The sequence below is a fragment of the Pelophylax lessonae genome (genome assembly GCF_965119305.1).
Source record: "Pelophylax lessonae genome assembly, chromosome: 1".
Taxonomy (NCBI): Eukaryota; Metazoa; Chordata; class Amphibia; order Anura; family Ranidae; genus Pelophylax; species Pelophylax lessonae.
The window spans coordinates 896,081,106-896,100,541 of NC_138768.1; the positions used below are offsets into that span (position 1 = coordinate 896,081,106).

At 49.0% G+C, this 19,436-nt stretch overlaps 1 protein-coding gene across 1 annotated transcript in view; it reads left to right on the forward strand.

The window, feature by feature from the left end:
* Positions 1-19,436, forward strand: part of LOC309555735 (uncharacterized protein) — a 65,738-nt gene that overhangs the window by 2,190 nt on the left and 44,112 nt on the right. The window contains exons 2-3 of the mRNA XM_082257808.1: positions 193-208; positions 3,956-4,031. Coding sequence (XP_082113934.1) covers positions 193-208; positions 3,956-4,031 — 92 coding nt within the window. The remainder of the gene's footprint in view (positions 1-192; positions 209-3,955; positions 4,032-19,436) is intronic.

Sequence of the window (19,436 nt, forward strand, 5' to 3'; positions counted from 1 at the left end):
CTCCTGCAGCTCATCTCCTCTCCTCTCCTGCAGCTCATCTCCTCTCATCTCCTGCAGCTCATCTCCTCTCCTCTCCTGCAGCTCCTCTCCTCTCCTGCAGCTCCTCTCCTCTCATCTCCTGTGGCCTCTTTCGGCCATTTCCTGTCTCATTTACTCACTTTGCCTCTTTTCTGTCTTCTTATGTCTCTACAGATGGACAGTACACAAGGTATGACATCATCAGGGGAATTCTACCTCTTTGACCGCAGGAATCCCATGTATTGAGTATGTGCCGATATATTTCTGATGGATATTGGAATAGGTGAAGTTCCATCCATAGTGCTGCTCATGGACTATGCTGATACGATGCATCCAGGACTGGCCGTGTCCTGGGAAAGGGCTCCTATCTCACAGTAATGACAATCCATGCTGGTGTAGTAGGGTAGATCTGTCGGAGCTGGGTGGGGTAGGGTAGATCTGTCGGAGCTGGGTGTGGTAGGGTAGATCTGTCAGAGCTGGGTGGGGTAGGGTAGATGTGTCGGAGCTGGGTGTGGTAGGGTGGATCTGTCGGAGCTGGGTGGGGTAGGGTAGATCTGTCGGAGCTGGGTGTGGTAGGGTAGATCTGTCGGAGCTGGGTGGGGTAGGGTGGATCTGTCGGAGCTGGGTGTGGTAGGGTAGATCTGTCAGAGCTGGGTGGGGTAGGGTAGATGTGTCGGAGCTGGGTGTGGTAGGGTGGATCTGTCGGAGCTGGGTGTGGTAGGGTGGATCTGTCGGAGCTGGGTGGGGTAGGGTAGATCTGTCGGAGCTGGGTGTGGTAGGGTAGATCTGTCGGAGCTGGGTGGGGTAGGGTGGATCTGTCAGAGCTGGGTGGGGTAGGGTAGATCTGTCGGAGCTGGGTAGGGTAGATCTGTCGGAGCTGGGTGGGGTAGATCTGTCGGAGCTGGGTGGGGTAGGGTAGATCTGTCGGAGCTGGGTGTGGTAGGGTAGATCTGTCGGAGCTGGGTGTGGTAGGGTAGATCTGTCGGAGCTGGGTGTGGTAGAGTAGATCTGTCGGAGCTGGGTGTGGTAGGGTGGATCTGTCGGAGCTGGGTGTGGTAGGGTGGATCTGTCGGAGCTGGGTGTGGTAGGGTGGATCTGTCGGAGCTGGGTGGGGTAGGGTAGATCTGTCGGAGCTGGGTGTGGTAGGGTAGATCTGTCGGAGCTGGGTGTGGTAGGGTAGATCTGTCGGAGCTGGGTGGGGTAGGGTAGATCTGTCGGAGCTGGGTGGGGTAGGGTGGATCTGTCGGAGCTTGGTGTGGTAGGGTGGATCTGTCAGAGCTGGGTGTGGTAGGGTGGATCTGTCGGAGCTGGGTGGGGTAGGGTGGATCTGTCGGAGCTGGGTGGGGTAGGGTGGATGTGTCGGAGCTGGGTGGGGTAGGGTGGATGTGTCGGAGCTGGGTGGGGTAGGGTGGATGTGTCGGAGCTGGGTGGGGTAGGGTGGATGTGTCGGAGCTGGGTGGGGTAGGGTAGATCTGTCGGAGCTGGGTGGGGTAGGGTGGAGCTGGAGGTAGTCGGGGTGGGGTAGGGTGGAGCTGGAGGTAGTCGGGGTGGGGTAGGGTGGATCTGTCGGAGCTGGGTGGGGTAGGGTGGAGCTGGAGGTAGTCGGGGTGGGGTAGGGTAGATCTGTCGGAGCTGGGTGGGGTAGGGTAGATCTGTCGGAGCTGGGTGGGGTAGGGTAGATCTGTCGGAGCTGGGTGGGGTAGGGTGGAGCTGGAGGTAGTCGGGGTGGGGTAGGGTGGAGCTGGAGGTAGTCGGGGTGGGGTAGGGTAGATCTGTCGGAGCTGGGTAGGGTGGATGTGTCGGAGCTGGGTGTGGTAGGGTGGATCTGTCGGAGCTGGGTGTGGTAGGGTGGATCTGTCGGAGCTGGGTGTGGTAGGGTAGATCTGTCGGAGCTGGGTGTGGTAGGGTAGATCTGTCGGAGCTGGGTGTGGTAGGGTAGATCTGTCGGAGCTGGGTGGGGTAGGGTAGATCTGTCGGAGCTGGGTGGGGTAGGGTGGATCTGTCGGAGCTTGGTGTGGTAGGGTGGATCTGTCGGAGCTGGGTGTGGTAGGGTGGATCTGTCGGAGCTGGGTGGGGTAGGGTGGATCTGTCGGAGCTGGGTGGGGTAGGGTGGATGTGTCGGAGCTGGGTGGGGTAGGGTGGATGTGTCGGAGCTGGGTGGGGTAGGGTGGATGTGTCGGAGCTGGGTGGGGTAGGGTAGATCTGTCGGAGCTGGGTGGGGTAGGGTAGATCTGTCGGAGCTGGGTGGGGTAGGGTAGATCTGTCGGAGCTGGGTGGGGTAGGGTAGATCTGTCGGAGCTGGGTGGGGTAGGGTGGAGCTGGAGGTAGTCGGGGTGGGGTAGGGTGGATCTGTCGGAGCTGGGTGGGGTAGGGTGGAGCTGGAGGTAGTCGGGGTGGGGTAGGGTAGATCTGTCGGAGCTGGGTGGGGTAGGGTAGATCTGTCGGAGCTGGGTGGGGTAGGGTGGATCTGTCGGAGCTTGGTGTGGTAGGGTGGATCTGTCGGAGCTGGGTGTGGTAGGGTGGATCTGTCGGAGCTGGGTGGGGTAGGGTGGATCTGTCGGAGCTGGGTGGGGTAGGGTGGATGTGTCGGAGCTGGGTGGGGTAGGGTGGATGTGTCGGAGCTGGGTGGGGTAGGGTAGATCTGTCGGAGCTGGGTGGGGTAGGGTAGATCTGTCGGAGCTGGGTGGGGTAGGGTAGATCTGTCGGAGCTGGGTGGGGTAGGGTAGATCTGTCGGAGCTGGGTGGGGTAGGGTAGATCTGTCGGAGCTGGGTGGGGTAGGGTGGAGCTGGAGGTAGTCGGGGTGGGGTAGGGTGGATCTGTCGGAGCTGGGTGGGGTAGGGTGGAGCTGGAGGTAGTCGGGGTGGGGTAGGGTAGATCTGTCGGAGCTGGGTGGGGTAGGGTGGAGCTGGAGGTAGTCGGGGTGGGGTAGGGTGGAGCTGGAGGTAGTCGGGGTGGGGTAGGGTGAAGCTGGAGGTAGTCGGGGTGGGGTAGGGTAGATCTGTCGGAGCTGGGTGGGGTAGGGTAGATCTGTCGGAGCTGGGTGGGGTAGGGTGGATCTGTCGGAGCTTGGTGTGGTAGGGTGGATCTGTCGGAGCTGGGTGTGGTAGGGTGGATCTGTCGGAGCTGGGTGGGGTAGGGTGGATCTGTCGGAGCTGGGTGGGGTAGGGTGGATGTGTCGGAGCTGGGTGGGGTAGGGTGGATGTGTCTGAGCTGGGTGGGGTAGGGTAGATCTGTCGGAGCTGGGTGGGGTAGGGTAGATCTGTCGGAGCTGGGTGGGGTAGGGTAGATCTGTCGGAGCTGGGTGGGGTAGGGTAGATCTGTCGGAGCTGGGTGGGGTAGGGTGGAGCTGGAGGTAGTCGGGGTGGGGTAGGGTGGATCTGTCGGAGCTGGGTGGGGTAGGGTGGAGCTGGAGGTAGTCGGGGTGGGGTAGGGTAGATCTGTCGGAGCTGGGTGGGGTAGGGTAGATCTGTCGGAGCTGGGTGGGGTAGGGTGGAGCTGGAGGTAGTCGGGGTGGGGTAGGGTGGAGCTGGAGGTAGTCGGGGTGGGGTAGGGTGAAGCTGGAGGTAGTCGGGGTGGGGTAGGGTGGAGCTGGAGGTAGTCGGGGTGGGGTAGGGTGGAGCTGGAGGTAGTCGGGGTGGGGTAGGGTGGAGCTGGAGGTAGTTGGGGTGGGGTAGGGTGGAGCTGGAGGTAGTCGGGGTGGGGTAGGGTGGAGCTGGAGGTAGTCGGGGTGGGGTAGGGTGGAGCTGGAGGTAGTTGGGGTGGGGTAGGGTGAAGCTGGAGGTAGTCGGGGTGGGGTAGGGTGGAGCTGGAGGTAGTCGGGGTGGGGTAGGGTGGAGCTGGAGGTAGTCGGGGTGGGGTAGGGTGGAGCTGGAGGTAGTCGGGGTGGAGCTGTTTTGTTGGAGGATGGATTGTGATTGGAGTTTGTTATATTTGTAGATCTGTGACTCGGGACGTCATGGGGGCGAGTGGTGGAGGTCACCTCCTTCCCAAACCGCTGAGCCGTGAAGAGAAGGTGAGTTCCAGGAGCTCATCGTTATATATATATATATCATGGGATGGTGGAGGGGCCAACCCAGTAATACCAGTACACAGCTTTGTCTCCCCCAGTAATACCAGTTGTCTTGGAAAGTAATATACGTTTGATACACAAATAACTCTGTTGTGGTAATAAGTGCAGATTTGGATATTAATATTCGCCAAGTGCAATCCATCCCATTGTGGTAATAAGCGCAGTTCTCAGCTCTGTGTATAAGGTAATAGAGCGCTCAGCAGTACCCAGGAATACAGACACACAGGCTGCTATCTCATTGGATGATCCATAGATTGTCCTCCCTAAGGCATGGAGCTCCGCCTATTTATGGGACAATCAGCAGGAAGTGATGACTATACAACATCAGCCAATCAGTTCCAATGTACAGTCACATGACACAAGTTACTCACGTAGAATCAGCCAATGACACCCCTGTATACAATAGAAAGGGGGGGGGGGGGGTACACAAACGTGAATGAGCAGAACGGAGTGCACGGCTTCCCGCCTAACACTAAACAATGACACCAGCGTGTGGATCCAATATAACGGAATATGGAAAAAGGAAATCGAGGTCACAAAAATTCAAAATGAACGACCGATTGCAAAAGATCCCAAAAATTCTTCAAATAATATTAACAGTATAAAGGTGAGGTGTGAGCATGTCGGCCCTTTACACAATAATCAGGAGGGGGTGACAGGGGACAAAGAGAAGGAACATTTATGAAATACTTTCTTCAGCGCTGTATATACAAAGGAGCATGGGGGAGGGGCTCATGACCATAATGGGGGTAGTAGCCCCAAATGATCCACAGTGGCTCAAAAGTGATCTGGTCCAGAAATATTTAGACAGAATAAGGGTTCTTTCACACGGGCGGTCCAATCAGATCCGCCTGTCAGTTTTTTAGGCGGATCTGATCGGATCCTCCATGCAGCTCTATGGGGCAGCGGATGTCAGTGGAGGAACCTCTGCTGACACCCGCTGCCATCCGCATCCGATCCTGTGCGTGAAATCTGGACGGATGGAAACCCTATTTTTCCATCCGTTCAGTAATTGGATCGGATCTGATGAGAGCGGGCAAGCGGTCCGCTCTCATCCAATCCCCCATAGAGGGCAGCGGGGGCTGAGACACCTCCCTCTCCGCTCTGCAAGCGGAGACGGAGCTGTCATCCACTGGCTCAGCGGGGATCATGGATCGATCCCCCGCTGAGCAACACAGATCCGTCTGTGGAGGCGGACCGTGTGAAAGAGCCCTAAGGGTGAATAAAGCGCCTGGACCAGATGGCATCTGTGACGGAATCCGGACACCCCGACTGGATATCTCCGCCAGTAACCTGCTTCCTAAGCTCTGGAACACGGGATCCGAGAATCTGGCTATAGTTACCCCAAGAACTCGGGATCCGAGAATCTGGCTATAGTTACCCCAAGAACTCGGGATCCGAGAATCTGGCTATAGTTACCCCAAGAACTCGGGATCCGAGAATCTGGCTATAGTTACCCCAAGAACTCGGGATCCGAGAATCTGGCTATAGTTACCCCAAGAACTCGACGGTACAAGTTTTGGAGTGAAACCAGAATGAACTGTTTATTGAAACACAAAGCACAAGGAGATCTACACTCTGACAACCCCTCCCCCTTAGCCAATCCACACAAACATACACATCCCATAATAATCTTACTCAAGGCAGACAGGAACAACAGAACAATGGAATGCAGGTATTCAACAATAACAAACCCCCACCCCACTAGCAAGGGTCTATGAAACACTTTATGCAATATCCTAGCAATCTGTAATATATCTTCATATATTTCCTGAGGGACACTGTTCAGAAATATCATTGTCCCAAGTGACAGAGCCCCTCCCCCAACACAAATCACACACATAGAACCCAGGATAACCGGGGTAATGGGAAATGCTGAGTCCGGTGTGGTTGTACAGCGAGTCTGATTAGTGCAGACCTGACTGGGGTTCTCGGTCACCCTGTGCTCCTAAGAAAGAGAATGGAATCCGTGTTGACACGTTGGTTGCGTTCTTCGGGAGGTGACTCGGAGGGAGGACATGAGGTGGTGGTTTGTCTTGATCGTCAGTCGGTTTGGAATCCTCAGTATCTGGTGCATGGATTGGATTTCAGGGAGTCTCGTCTCCGTAATAGGACGTAGTCGTCTGCTCGGGCTTTGTGACTCGATCCATCAGACAACAGGAAAATTTCACCACGGCGTATTGGAGGAATAGAAACAAAAACAACAGAAGTATATAAACTCCTATTTCCTTCAACCAAAATCCCCAATGCCTTAAAAGGATTCCAACCTTCACTAGCTATGGCTCTGGCTTGCAGAGAAGTAACCTCATCCATATGGGCCTGAACCTTGTCACTGGTATCTGCTACCCATGTACAACAGTCTTCTCCTATAAAATCACAGAAAGAATGTGAACAGATAATCAAGTGCCATCTGCTTAACAGTCTCATTAAACATCTCATCCACAATAGACGAGAAATTGTTCAATCACGCTTCAGAAGTTCAATCTCCCACCCAGTCCAAGCTTGGAACCACGCCTGGTCATGGTTGGAGAACCGTTCCCTGCTGGCTCTCTATGACATCCTTGCCTTCCTTTGCACCAGAAGATCCTCACAATCGGCTGCAATGTAGGATCCTGGTACAAGCGTCATTAGAGCACATGAACCTCTCGCATTAGGGGGAATTACCTTCTAAGCGGCAGAACCACATAATAAGGACCTGTCAGAACCGTACAGGAAGAATTTCTCTGATGGTCACAGGCACTAAGTAGTGACATAATAGACTGGAGGATTGATCCCTCAATCTGAACATCACACCTTTCCTTCCAGCAGATATAATCTGGTCTATTGGTGTCATTAAATAGACCAGGGGTTCCATTAGTAAGACTGACTCTCTTCTCTTTCTCATAAGCGATAGATCCTACAAATCCATTCCCTTTGCCAAAACTAAGGTTAAAGCACATCTGTGGACTCCCTAGTTGTCCCAATACCCGAACTGGATTGGCCAGCAAAGAACAGGAGCCAAAGCGAACAATTAAAACTATAACTGATGTTACCCTCTAGGAATGTGTCATTAAGTTCTATAGACAAGTGTCTCCAATACGAACGTCGAATATAGCATGAACTGCCGCCATTGCTGGGGTGTGATGGCTCGGTGGGGGTTTAGAGCAAACCCAGCAATTGGTCCTGTTCACCATCTTAGCTAGTTGGCGCTACATTTAAACAATAGGTTGGGATGCTTTTCATTGTCACCCTCGCTAAAATACCTAAAGCTAAGAAGTTAAATAAAACCGATACTCCTCATTCTTTGATGTAATTGAGCAGCTTCTTGCAGTGCCTGGTGTACACCCAGTTGTTGCGTCCCTCAAGCTTTAAGGAAGTCGGCGTTGTCAGTTGAACCTGGAATGGCCCGGTGTATCTTTGGTTCTAGTCCCATCCTTTGATGTTTCCTCACAACGACTCAGTCACCTGGTTGAATAGAATGGACACCGGTTATCATCTCAGGGTCTGGGAGGGGTCCCGAACCCTATGATGGAACGTTTTGGAGCTCCCTTTGCAGGGTCTTGACATACTCCATCAGCTGAGAATGTAAAGATGATACCTGCTGAGGAAAGTACAATACAGTCTTTGGTTGACTCGCAAAAAAAACCTTGTAGGGTGATAACCCATGGGGCTGTCTAGGGGCATTCCTGATGGAGTAGAGAGCTATGGGGAGACGTTCAGACCATGGTTTTCCAGTATCGGCCATAAATTTTGAGATTCTGTTCTTAGTGATCCCACTTAGCAGTTCAACCTTACTGCTACTTTGGGGATGAAAAGGGGTATGTAATCCCTGGTTGATGTGAAGAGCCTTAAATACTGTACCTCTGCAAAGATCTGACCGGTGAAGTGGGAGCCGCGATCCAATTCAATCGTTTCAGGTAGACCCCCAGCAACTTACCATCTGGGGTGAAATACCTGGAACCATCGACCAAAAAGGTTCTCAGTGTCTGGGATGGGATTCTCCTTCACTGGACTGACAGCCGCTGATTCCCATTCCATTAAATAAAGGCAGTCAGGTTGCTCCTCAACATGTTGTCCTACTAGGTTGGAAAATTGGTTCGAGGTCGAGAGATTAGTATTGTTAGTTTGAAAGTTTTGAAAATTGTCATTTTTCACACCATTATCCCCCCCCCCCCTCTTCCTCCTCAATAGGAGACACTGGGTTCAGAATGGTGCTTTGTCTTAGAGTCAGGTTAGTAGGTGTTAGCTCTTCGTACTTAGTCAATCTTGCAGCAGAAAGGGGTTTGTGGTGTTAATTCATAAACCCAGTTTGGAATTAGGGTCCCAGTCCCTAATTGATAAGTCAGAGAATGGCTCTCAATGGCCGAGTGTTCTGAGGTTTCTGGATGTCTTTCAAGGTCTCTACTCTCTGGGTGGTTGGACGTCGGGGACCGTGAGATGTGCAGTGTAACCTTCTCCTTGCAGAACTGTAATGATCTTTGTTCAGAGCCCTTAAATCATGTGACAATGAGCCCTTAAATCATGTGACAATGAGCCCTTAAATCATGTGACAGTGAGCCCTTAAATCATGTGACAGTGAGCCCTTAAATCATGTGACAATCGGTATGTTGGTTCTTGGCATTTAGCTGTCATTTTAGCCACTGGCAACATGTTTCAAAAACACTTATTTAAGAAAAGATCCTTCTAAAATGTTCTGTTACTTACTAAAAAAAACTACTACTACTACTTAAAAAAAAAAAAAAAACTAAATGCTGCTTGTCGTGGAAAATAAATAGGCCTTGTACTGAAAAGTACAAGTGCTCCGCTCTTTTGCATAACGATTTACCAAGCACTCGGCGATAAAGAAAGGAACAAACGCGCTGGGTCATTTCGATGCCATCTGCCAGGTATCTCTCCATTGGATATGTATGTGTGTGCATTTGTGTAGTAAGAGCTAGTGTTTGTGTGTGAGAGGTTATGTGTTTCAGGTTATGTGTGAGAGGTTATGTGTCTCTTAAATGGCTATGTGAGCTTGTGTCTGTGTCTGTGTGTGTGTGTGTGTGTGTCTGTCTGTGTGTCTGTGTGTGTGTCTGTGTGTCTATGTGTGTGTGTGTGTGTGTCTGTGTCTGTCTGTCTGTGTCTGTCTGTCTGTGTGTCTGTCTGTGTGTCTGTCTGTGTGTCTGTCTGTGTGTGTGAGTGTGCGCCTCCTTCTGTGTTCTGATGTTCTGTGTGAGGGCAGAGCAGGTTTATTTACATCAAGTGAAACAAAAGAAAGTTACAGGGAGTGGCTTCACAACCACCAATCACAGAAAGTACAATGGGCAGGGCTTATGTACAAACACAGCCATGTGCAGAGATGAGCAGAAATGGCTGCCATCTTATCACTAACAAGTCTTTCAATGACAGTTAAAGTGATAATCACTGTAAATATCGATTATCAGTAAAACCGACACTGGGAGACATAATGACTATTTAAACTAAAGAATATTACAATCAAAATTTCCACAACAGTCCCTCCTCTTTGTCATATGCTCCCATGTGTCCCTTGATGAATCTTCTTGTTCTTCCAAAAAAACAGAACAGTTCTTCTCACGATAAAAACAATCCATTTCAAAAAGTTTATAAAAAGAAAAAGATAACGGGTAAAAACAATCCATCGAAAGGAAACGACACTTGGGTTCCGCTCTTCGGGAGATGACTTCAGAGGGAGGGCATGAGACGATGGGATGCGTTGACCAGCGGTCGGGCTGGAACCCTTGGCGTCGGATGCAGGGCGGAATCTTGAGGCGTCTCGTCTCAGCAATCAGGACGAAGTCATCTGCTCGGGCTTTGGTGACTCAGTCGACCAGAAAACAGGATCATATAGGAGGAATAGAAATAAGAACAACATAAGTATATATACTTCTATTTCCTTCAACCAAGATCCAATGGAGAACAAAAAAATCCCCAGAACCTCCCAAAGCATTAAAAGGATTCCAACCCTCATTAGCTATAGCTCTGGCTCTGCCTTGCAATGAAGTTACCTTATCCATATGGGCTTGGACCTTATCACTGGTATTTGCTATGCCGGAACAGCAGTCTTCCCCTACAGAAACCCCCCTTGGAAGCTAACAGAAAATCTAGTCCCATTTTCTCCTACACTAAAAACACCCGGAGTTTCATTGGTGAGATGACCGTTATACCTGTCCCACAGGTTGTAGATCCTACGAATCTAGTTCCAGTGCCAAAACTGACGTTAAAGCCCAGCCGTGGACTACCTGATTGTCCCGATACCCAAATTGTATAGACCAGAAAAGAACAGGAGCCAGAGCTAACATTAAAACTATAACTGATGTTACCCTCTAGGAATGTGTCATTAAATTCTGTGGACAAGTGTCTCTTGGTTGTCTTCATGATGATACGAACGTCTGCCATTGCTGGGGTGTAATATCTAGGTGGGAGTTTGGAGCACACCCAGCCATTAGACCTGTTTACCGTCTTGGCCAGCTGAAAATGCATTGCCCTTGCTAAAACACCCTTGCTAAATATGTAAATAAAAAACGATACTCCTCATTATCATTCTTGGATGGAGTTGAGCAGCTTTTTGCAGTGGTTGGCATGGATCCAGAACCTCAAGGAAGTCGGCGTTGTCAGCTGAACCTGGTAATTCCTCCGCTCCAATCCCGTCCCTTGACGTTTACTCAGTCACCTGGTTGGACAGAATGTACACCGGTTATCGTGTCAGGGTCCGGGAGAGACTCCCGAACCCTATGATGGACCTTTTGGAGCTCCCGTTGCCAGGACTGCACCCACCCCGTCAGCTGAGAATGTAAAAATGACAGCTGCTGAGGAAAGCACAATCCAGGCTCTGGTTGACTCCCAAACAAAACTTTGTAGGGTGATAACCCATGGGACATTCCTGTTGGGGTAAAGAGCAATGAGAAAACATTCGAGCCGTGGCTCTTTCTATTCAGCCATTCAACTTTACCGCTAATCCCTGAAGCGCCGTACATACCTCTAAAAAGATCTGACCAGTGAAGTGTGATCCGCAATCTCACTCGATCGTTCCAGGCAGCCCCCTTGTGACAAACTATCTCAGACAGGATCTTTTTCGTGGTGGCAGTGGCAATGGCATGGTGAACGGGCCAAGCCTCTGGACACCCAGAAAACATATCCGGACAGACCAAGACACGCTTGTTCCCCGGCAAAGTGATATAGTCTATCTGAATGCGCTAAAAGGGATATTCCGGTTTGGGTGGGTGCCTTCTCGGCTGCGGTAGTAAAGCCAGGGCCAATCCAATGCTCCTCCACCTATGCACACATAACCATCTTTGACTGGTGCCCAAGGTAATGAGTCGAGTGGGCCATCATTGGAAAAAGGGATCTGGGTAAACACCATTTACCATCAAGACCCCAGATGTCATCTGGACCCTGTGTAGCCCCCAAAACCATCCATCTCCTCTTTTCCTGCACTTCTGCTTGGGACTGCAGCTTCTTAACACATCAGAGGGGATGGCTAGCATTAGGGTCTCTGTCACCGGGCTCAGAACACCTTCCTTAGCAGCTCTATCTGCCAAGGCATTTCCATTGGCTTCCATAGTCGTCTCAGTAGTATGAGCCTTTACCTTCAGAATGGTTATCACGTGTGGCAAGCAAAAGGCAATGAACAGCTCTATTAACCCCGCACGTTTCACCGACCTCCCCAAACTAGTCAAGAACCCTTTTGCCTTCCAGACAGGACCACAATCATGTGCCAGTCCAAAAAGCGTATCTCAAGTCTGTATAGAAATTGATCCCCTGATCTCTATGTCTTACCATCTGGGGTGTAGTACCTGGAACCATCGACAAAAAGGTTAGCAACTGGAATGGGGGTCTCATTCACTGGACTGACAGCCGCTGATTGCCACTCCATCAAAGAAAGACAATCGTGTTGTTCCTACTAAAGTTGGAAATTGATGAGAGAGAGAGAGAGAGAAAAAGAGAAAGAGCGAGAGAGAGAAAAAGAAAGAGAGCGAGATAAAGTTTTGAAAATTACCATTTTTCTGCACGGCCTTCTCCCCCCTTCTCTTCATCCTTAACAGGAAGAAGAGACGCAGGGTTCCAAAATAGTGCATCGTTTAAGGTTATGAGGACTTTGGGGGTCCTTCAATGTCTGTATTCTCTGAGTGGTTACATAGTTACATAGTAGGTGAGGTTGAATAAAGACAATAGTCCATCCAGTTCAACCTGTGTAGGTGTGTGTGACTGTAATCATCTAACATAGCCCTTTATCTCCTGATCCTTGAGATGTAAGTCTAAGAGTCTTTTGAAAGTCACCATACTACCCGCAGAAACCACCTCTTGTGGTAGACAATTCCACAATCTTGTAGCCCTAACAGTAAAGAACCCCCCACGTTGCCTGAGGTTAAAACGCTTCTCCTCTAATCGCATTGTATGTCCTCGAGTCCTCATGCAATTCCTTCGAATGAACAGCTTTTTTTCTAAGCTGAGATCCCCATTAAGATATTTATAAATTGCTATCATGTCCCCTCTCAGACGTCTCTTCTCCAGGGAAAATAAATCGAGCGATTGCAGCTGCTCTTCATAGGTAAGGTCCTCCAATCCCCTAATTAGTTTAGTTGCCCTTCTCTGGACTCTCTCCAGCTCCAACACATCCCTCCTGAGGACTGGCGACCAGAACTGGACAGAATACTCCAGATGCGGTCGGACCAGAGTTTTATAAAGTGGAAGGATTATAGTCTTATCTCTGGAATACATCCCTTTCTTTATGCATGCTAATATTCTGTTGGCTTTGGAAGCTGCTGCTTGGCATTGCATGCTGTTGCCTAATCTATCATCAACCAAGACTCCCAGATCTTTCTCCATTTTTGAGTCCCCCAAGGGCTCCCCTCCTAACGTGTATTGTGTTTTTATGTTTTTGGTCCCCAAGTGCAAAACCTTACACTTCTCCACATTAAACCTCATTTGCCATGTCGTTGCCCACTCCGTAATTTTGTCCAGGTCATTCTGTAGGATATCTGCTTCATGCTGTGCAGTTATTGCCCTGGCCAATTTTGTGTCATCTGCAAAAATTGATAACGAACTACTGATCCCGTCCTCAATGCTGTTTATGAATAAATTGAACAAGGTTGGTCCCAGGACTGAGCCCTGGGGCACCCCGCTTACTACCTCAGCCCAGTCTGAGTATGCGCTGTTTATTACCACCCTTTGGACACGGCCTTTTAGCCAGTTCCGTATCCAAGAGCAAACCCTGCTGTCGATACCTGCAGACCTTATTTTATAAATTAAGCGCTTGTGGGAAACTGTATCAAACGCCTTAGCGAAATCCAAGTACACCACATCCACTGGTCTGCCCCTATCTAGCTCACAGCTCACTTCCTCGTAGAATGCTAAGAGATTGGTTTGACAAGAACGCCCATTTGTAAACCCGTGTTGGTTACTACTGATGATGTTGTTGTCTTTAGCATACTCTACGATATAGTCCCTTATCATCCCCTCCAGAAGTTTACATACTATTGATGTCAAACTGACAGGCCTATAATTTCCCGGGATATGTCTCTGGCCCTTTTTGAATATCGGAATCACGTTAGCCTTCCTCCAATTCTCTAGGTACTAACACCTGGTTAGATGTTGGGTACCTAGAGAAATGCAATGACCTAAAAAAAAACAAGCTTCTCCTTGCAAAGCTGGCCTAGCCTGCAATAGAGAGGTTCAGTCACTGACACTGTCTGGCCCGTGAGACCTACAGTGGGAATTGCCTTCCCTGGAAGGGGAACCTTGCCTCTAGGTTTTTGAGATCTTAAAACCGTGTTGGCTGCATCGGTGTCAGCGAGGCAAGGGAGGGGATATTTTAATTCCTCTAGGATGTGAGCTGACACCGGTTTATCAACGCCCTATGATAAGTCATAGTCGTTTCTGACCATACCTACCTTTGAATTTTCCGGATCCTCCGGAATAAATTGCCACTTACCCCACGGACCAGCCGGGTTGGTAGGACAATTATGCCTGATGTACCCTGACTTTCCACATCCATAGCAGACCTGTTAAAAGAACTTCTAGTTTGCCAAAGAGTTAGAAGGAGAGGGTTCAGCTGTTATGACAGGCTGTTGAGAGATAGAGCCACTGTGAGGTGGGAGGGCGTTACCAGTACCAAAGTCTGCACCGTGAACTGAAGAAAACGGAGATTAAAGTGCAGAGACAGGTTCAGTGTCAGCGGATCTGGCTCGTCTTGGTAAAGTTAGCCCAGGAAGAGCTTCCTCCACTTCTCTCACCAGATCGCTGGACTCGGCTATCTCATCAGGCCAAGCGTACATAATGTGGTTCTTCCGGACTGAACCCGCCTCATGCACGCCTTGCTGATTGACCATAATAGATCTCTGAAGCCACAATTGCGAGGGGTCTCATGGCCCGAGCCCCAAACTCAGACTTCATGTACCGCGAAAGTTGTTTGGCTAGCCTGGGGGACCCGTGTTACCCCCCATTGCATGGATAAACCATTAACCATGCCGATTCGAATCGCTTCCTTGCACCTGGTTTAGGAGCAACACTGCTAGGTACCAACTTTGACAGTGTTGGCCTGCTTCCGGACTCCGGTTAATTTACACGGCCCTACGCCGGTCAGCTAGAAGACCTCAACCCGGTGGCTTCGTACGGCTATACAGCTCATCAACCCCCACTCGCTCCCCAGCTCCGATTATTATACACGGCCAAATGTGGGGTGGGTTTCGGTATCTACTCCTCACGCGTTGAAGGCTGAAACAAGCGTGTCGCAATCACCCGTTTCACGTAGACGGCTCAAAGTACACACGTTCGTTTCGACCTAACCCGTGCAGCCAAACAACCCCCGAAAGTACAATGAAAGTCCTCCCTATACAAACCTTGGCTTCAGTCTATTCCTTGATGTTGCATTAAAAATTTAAATTAAGATGCCGGTTACTGATTGCACACTGGAAGATATAACTTCTCTACCTAAAATCCAACCTGCAGTACCGAAAACTACCTCTGTGAGAAACAACCGCTCAGTACAAAACAACCCTGAAAAACTGAATCCAATATCAGTCACTCCACAATGTACTCTTATCATTGGAAAAAACTTAGTTACAACAAAAGTGAGACAAAATACACCACAAAAACAGCTTAACCAAAAACTTACAAAACAAAAAAATAAATAGTTACCCCTGAAAAACAGACAAAAACACAAAAAACAAAAACTGATGGGTTGGATATATATCTGTGCTAAATATGAACAAAAAGATGAACAAAGCTAGCTAGAAAAACAACTGCTTAGATGCCAGATTTCAATTAAAATGAAAAAAACATTACTTTTAAACTGAAATACAGTGCAAAAATAACATCACAAAGTTGCCATTTAAAACTACCAAAAAAGAGAAAAATGTTTTAAAGCTCAAAATAGCATTTCAGCCACATGGGTCTCAACTCCATTTAACAAAATGGCTGCCAAGCACATGGTCCACACAAAAGAAATTACATCATAACCACATGGACAAAATGGCTGCCATCTGAGCACATGGTCTACACAAAGGAAATGACATCATAACCACATGGACAAAATGGCTGCCATCCGAGCACATGGCCCACACAAAAGAGTTGCACAAAACAAAGAGTTTAAGCAACCATGTGCTTCTTTGTACACAACAACAAAAGACAGGAAAAACAGGTTTTTACAGGATCAGCTGTATTTCAGAGACAATAGCTATCCTGGTGAAATGCTGGTTTTGGGGCTTCACAATACAATCTGCTACTTAAAAACAGAAACTCAGTCCAAAACTGTCTGCTCTATGCTCAATTCAAACATCAGAGTCCAAAGCAAAAACCCAGTTTCACTAATAAACGAGTTCCCGCCAAAAAACAATCCAGCACACACACCAACCTATCTGCCGCCCAAACCAACAATCGATCGATAATATATTGTTATCCCATCGAACAAAGCTGATATTGCAACAGATGTTACAAGGCAATATTTAACACATATATCACAACCCCAGGATGTATTAACGGAGAACGTAACAGACCTGATCCCTAGCCACAAATATTAATAGAAATAACCCCATCGTTGTATAAAAGAGCGAACGCTGCAAATGAAAAGGTTCTTTTGCTAAGCTTTTATTTCTAACTTCCACAGCGGACAAAGAAAGTAAGCCTTGGTTTAAAACCACAAATTTTCAAAAACTGAAATGAAGTGTCTTACCACAAAAGCCGGCTTTTTGTTGTAACAAACTGGACTCACTTCCCTCCTGTTTTCCGCTGTGAAGCTAGGAACGATGTGTTAGGGCTACCAAGCTCGCCATTACTGTCGTGGAAAATCAATAGGCCTTGTACTGAAAAGTACAAATGGCCCGCTCTTTTGCATAACGATTAACCAAGCACTCGGCGATAAAGAAAGGAACAAACGCGCTGGGTCATTTCGATGCCATCTGCCAGGTCTCTCTCCATTGGATATGTATGTGTGTGCATTTGTGTAAGAGTAAGTGTTTGTGTGTGAGAGGTTATGTGTCTCTTAAATGGCTGTGTGTGTGTGTGTGTGTGTGTGTGTGTGTGTGTGTGTGTGTGTGCGCGCGCCTCCTTCTGAGTTCTAATGTTCTGTGTGAGGGCAGAGCAGGTTTATTTACATCAAGTGAAACAAAAGGAAGTTACAGGGAGTGGCTTCACAACCACCAATCACAGAAAGTACAATGGGCAGGGCTTATGTACAAACACAGCCATGTGCAGAGATGAGCAGAAATGGCTGCCATCTTATCACTAACAAGTCTTTCAATGACAGTTAAAGCAATAATCACTGTAAATATCGATTATCGGTAAAACCGACACTGGGAGACATTATGACTATTTAAACTAAAGAAAATCTCTATCAAAATTTCCACAACATGCTTTCACTCTTCTACTTCTTTCTTCTACCTTTAATCAGGAAAAACAAGGAGCATGCAGTCTGTTTAATCAATTAAATATGTTGCCAATTTGACCTGATAATAAAAATACAAAAAGAAAAATCATAAGAGAAACCCCAAACTTTGCTTGAACCGCACTCACAATTTAGACAAACGGGTTCCTTTGTTCCCTTACATCTATGGGTGGGACTGCTAGCAATCCCCCTCCCTTATCATTATCATGTCAATGGCAACTCTGAGTGAAAACAAAAATTAGTTTCAGTTAGTTTAGGCCTTACCCAGCAACGCTCTGTCAGGTGGCCTAATACTATACACACTGCAAAAAGAATTTGGAATTTTATTTTCCACCTGACTTAAAAATAAAATGTACAAAATCATAAAGGCTTGTCCTTGAAAACACAAATAAATCAAGGTCCTCCATAATGTCCCATATACTAAGGCCAAATCTCTGAGGGCAGTGGCTAAATCTTAATTCATGCCAAAAAACATCAACCAGACAAACCCGTACCACACATTCAACCCTCTAAGGGTTATTACCAATGGAGTGGTGCACCCCAGTGACAATCAGCAGGAAGTGATGACTATACTACATCAGCCAATCCGTTCCAAGTGTACAGTCACATGACACAAGTTACTCATAGAATCAGCCAATGACGCACTTGTATACATTTAAATATACAATAGAAAGGGGGGGTACACACACATGAATAAGCAGAATTGTCAAGGTCTTACCTTGCCCTCCTGTTGGCAGCCATCTTGGACATGTGTAGACTCTGATTGCATCATCACTTGCCTGCTGCCTGGGTGTCGCACAGTGATGATGATGCACACCTGATTATATCTATCACCTGATGGGTTGCAGTCCTTGCCCTTGTGTTTGTGCTCCAAGGTGCACCTCTGCTAGCAGCCTTCTGTTCTCCATGTTCCCCTGTGTATGACCTGGCTTGTCTGACGACTCTCCTGGCTCTCGACCCCCACCCCCTCTCCCGCATCAGCAGACCACCCAGCATCGGCAGACTACCCGCTTCTGGACTCGACCCCGGCTTGGATGACTACACGCTTCTGGACTCGACCCCGGCTTGGATGACTACCCGCTTCTGGACTCGACCCCGGCTTGGATGACTACCCGCTTCTGGACTCGACCCCGGCTTGGATGACTACACACTTCTTGACTCGACCCCGGCTTGGATGACTACCCGCTTCTGGACTGGACCACGGCTTGTTCCTGCTCCCACATCCTCAGTCTGCTGTGCGTTTATTGTTGTTTGCTCCAATAAATTGCTTTATTTTACCTGTATCCCCGTGTAGTCTGGTTTCCTGGCACCCTGACAGTACACAAGGGCCATGAATCCTGACAATGCAGGGGCTTCTAAGCTTCCCATGCTGGTTACAAGGCTCGATTAACAAGATCACCTTTTGTGTCAGTTTGCTCAGGCATTGCAGACGTTGCTTGCACGCACAGCACACCTTGCTCCTGGTGCTGCTAGGCCGGTGGTTTCTCCTGTTGTTACACCTGCTGCTGCTGCTGTTGCCGCTCCTTCTCATGCAGTTGCAGCTGGAGTCACTGTTGCCAGTGGGAGGACTGGTTCAGTGCCCACTCCTGCAGCGATATGGGGGTGAACCGAGTCAGTGCCGTGGCTTCCTAAACCAAGTGGGCATTTATTATGAGATGGTTCCTCAGGCGTTTCCTTCTGACGGGTCCAAGGTGGGCTTCCTAATCTCGTTGCTCTTGGACAAGGCCTTGGCCTGGGCGAATCCCTTATGGGAGAACGATAATCCTGTGATACTCGGATTACCCGATTTTTGTTGCCTCCTTTCGTAGGGTTTTCGTATGTGCCTGCTCGCTCTGCCTCTGCTGCTCCTGTCCATCCAACAGGGTATACGAACCATTGCCGAGTATGCCATCGAATTTCGTACCCTGGCAGCAGAGATGGGCTGGAATAATGAGGCTCTGGTGGCTGTCTTCTCTCATGGTCTCTCCGAAGCACTGAAGGATGAGATTGCAGCCAAGGATCTCCCCGACAAGCTTGAGGCTCTCATTTCCTTCCTGATTTTGATTGATACCAGGCTCAGGGAGAGACCATTGTTTAAGGAGCGCCTGCAGAGACCTCCTACCAGATTGGCTCCTACGTTTTCTTTCCCACCCATTCCTCCCACCACGCCTCCTGGGGATGGTGCGTCTGGCTGTGAACCCATGCAGCTGGAGTTCATTCACCTTTCCGAGGCTGAGCGGGCCTTTAGGAGGAGGGAGGGCCAGTGTCTGTATTGCGGTCTTGGTGGGCATTTCCTGAAGTCTTTGACCCATCCAGGAAACGCTTGCACCTAAGGTCCTGTCGGGGCAGATCTTAGGTGGAATTTCCCCGTCCCCAGTTTCCTGTAAAGATAAACCACTAATTACAGTTGTCCTCTCCTGGGCAGCAGGATCGGTGGTTACTCAGGCGTTGGTAGACTTCGGTGCTGGCGGTTATTTTATTGACTGTAAGTTTGCTACTGTCGGGGAACTAGC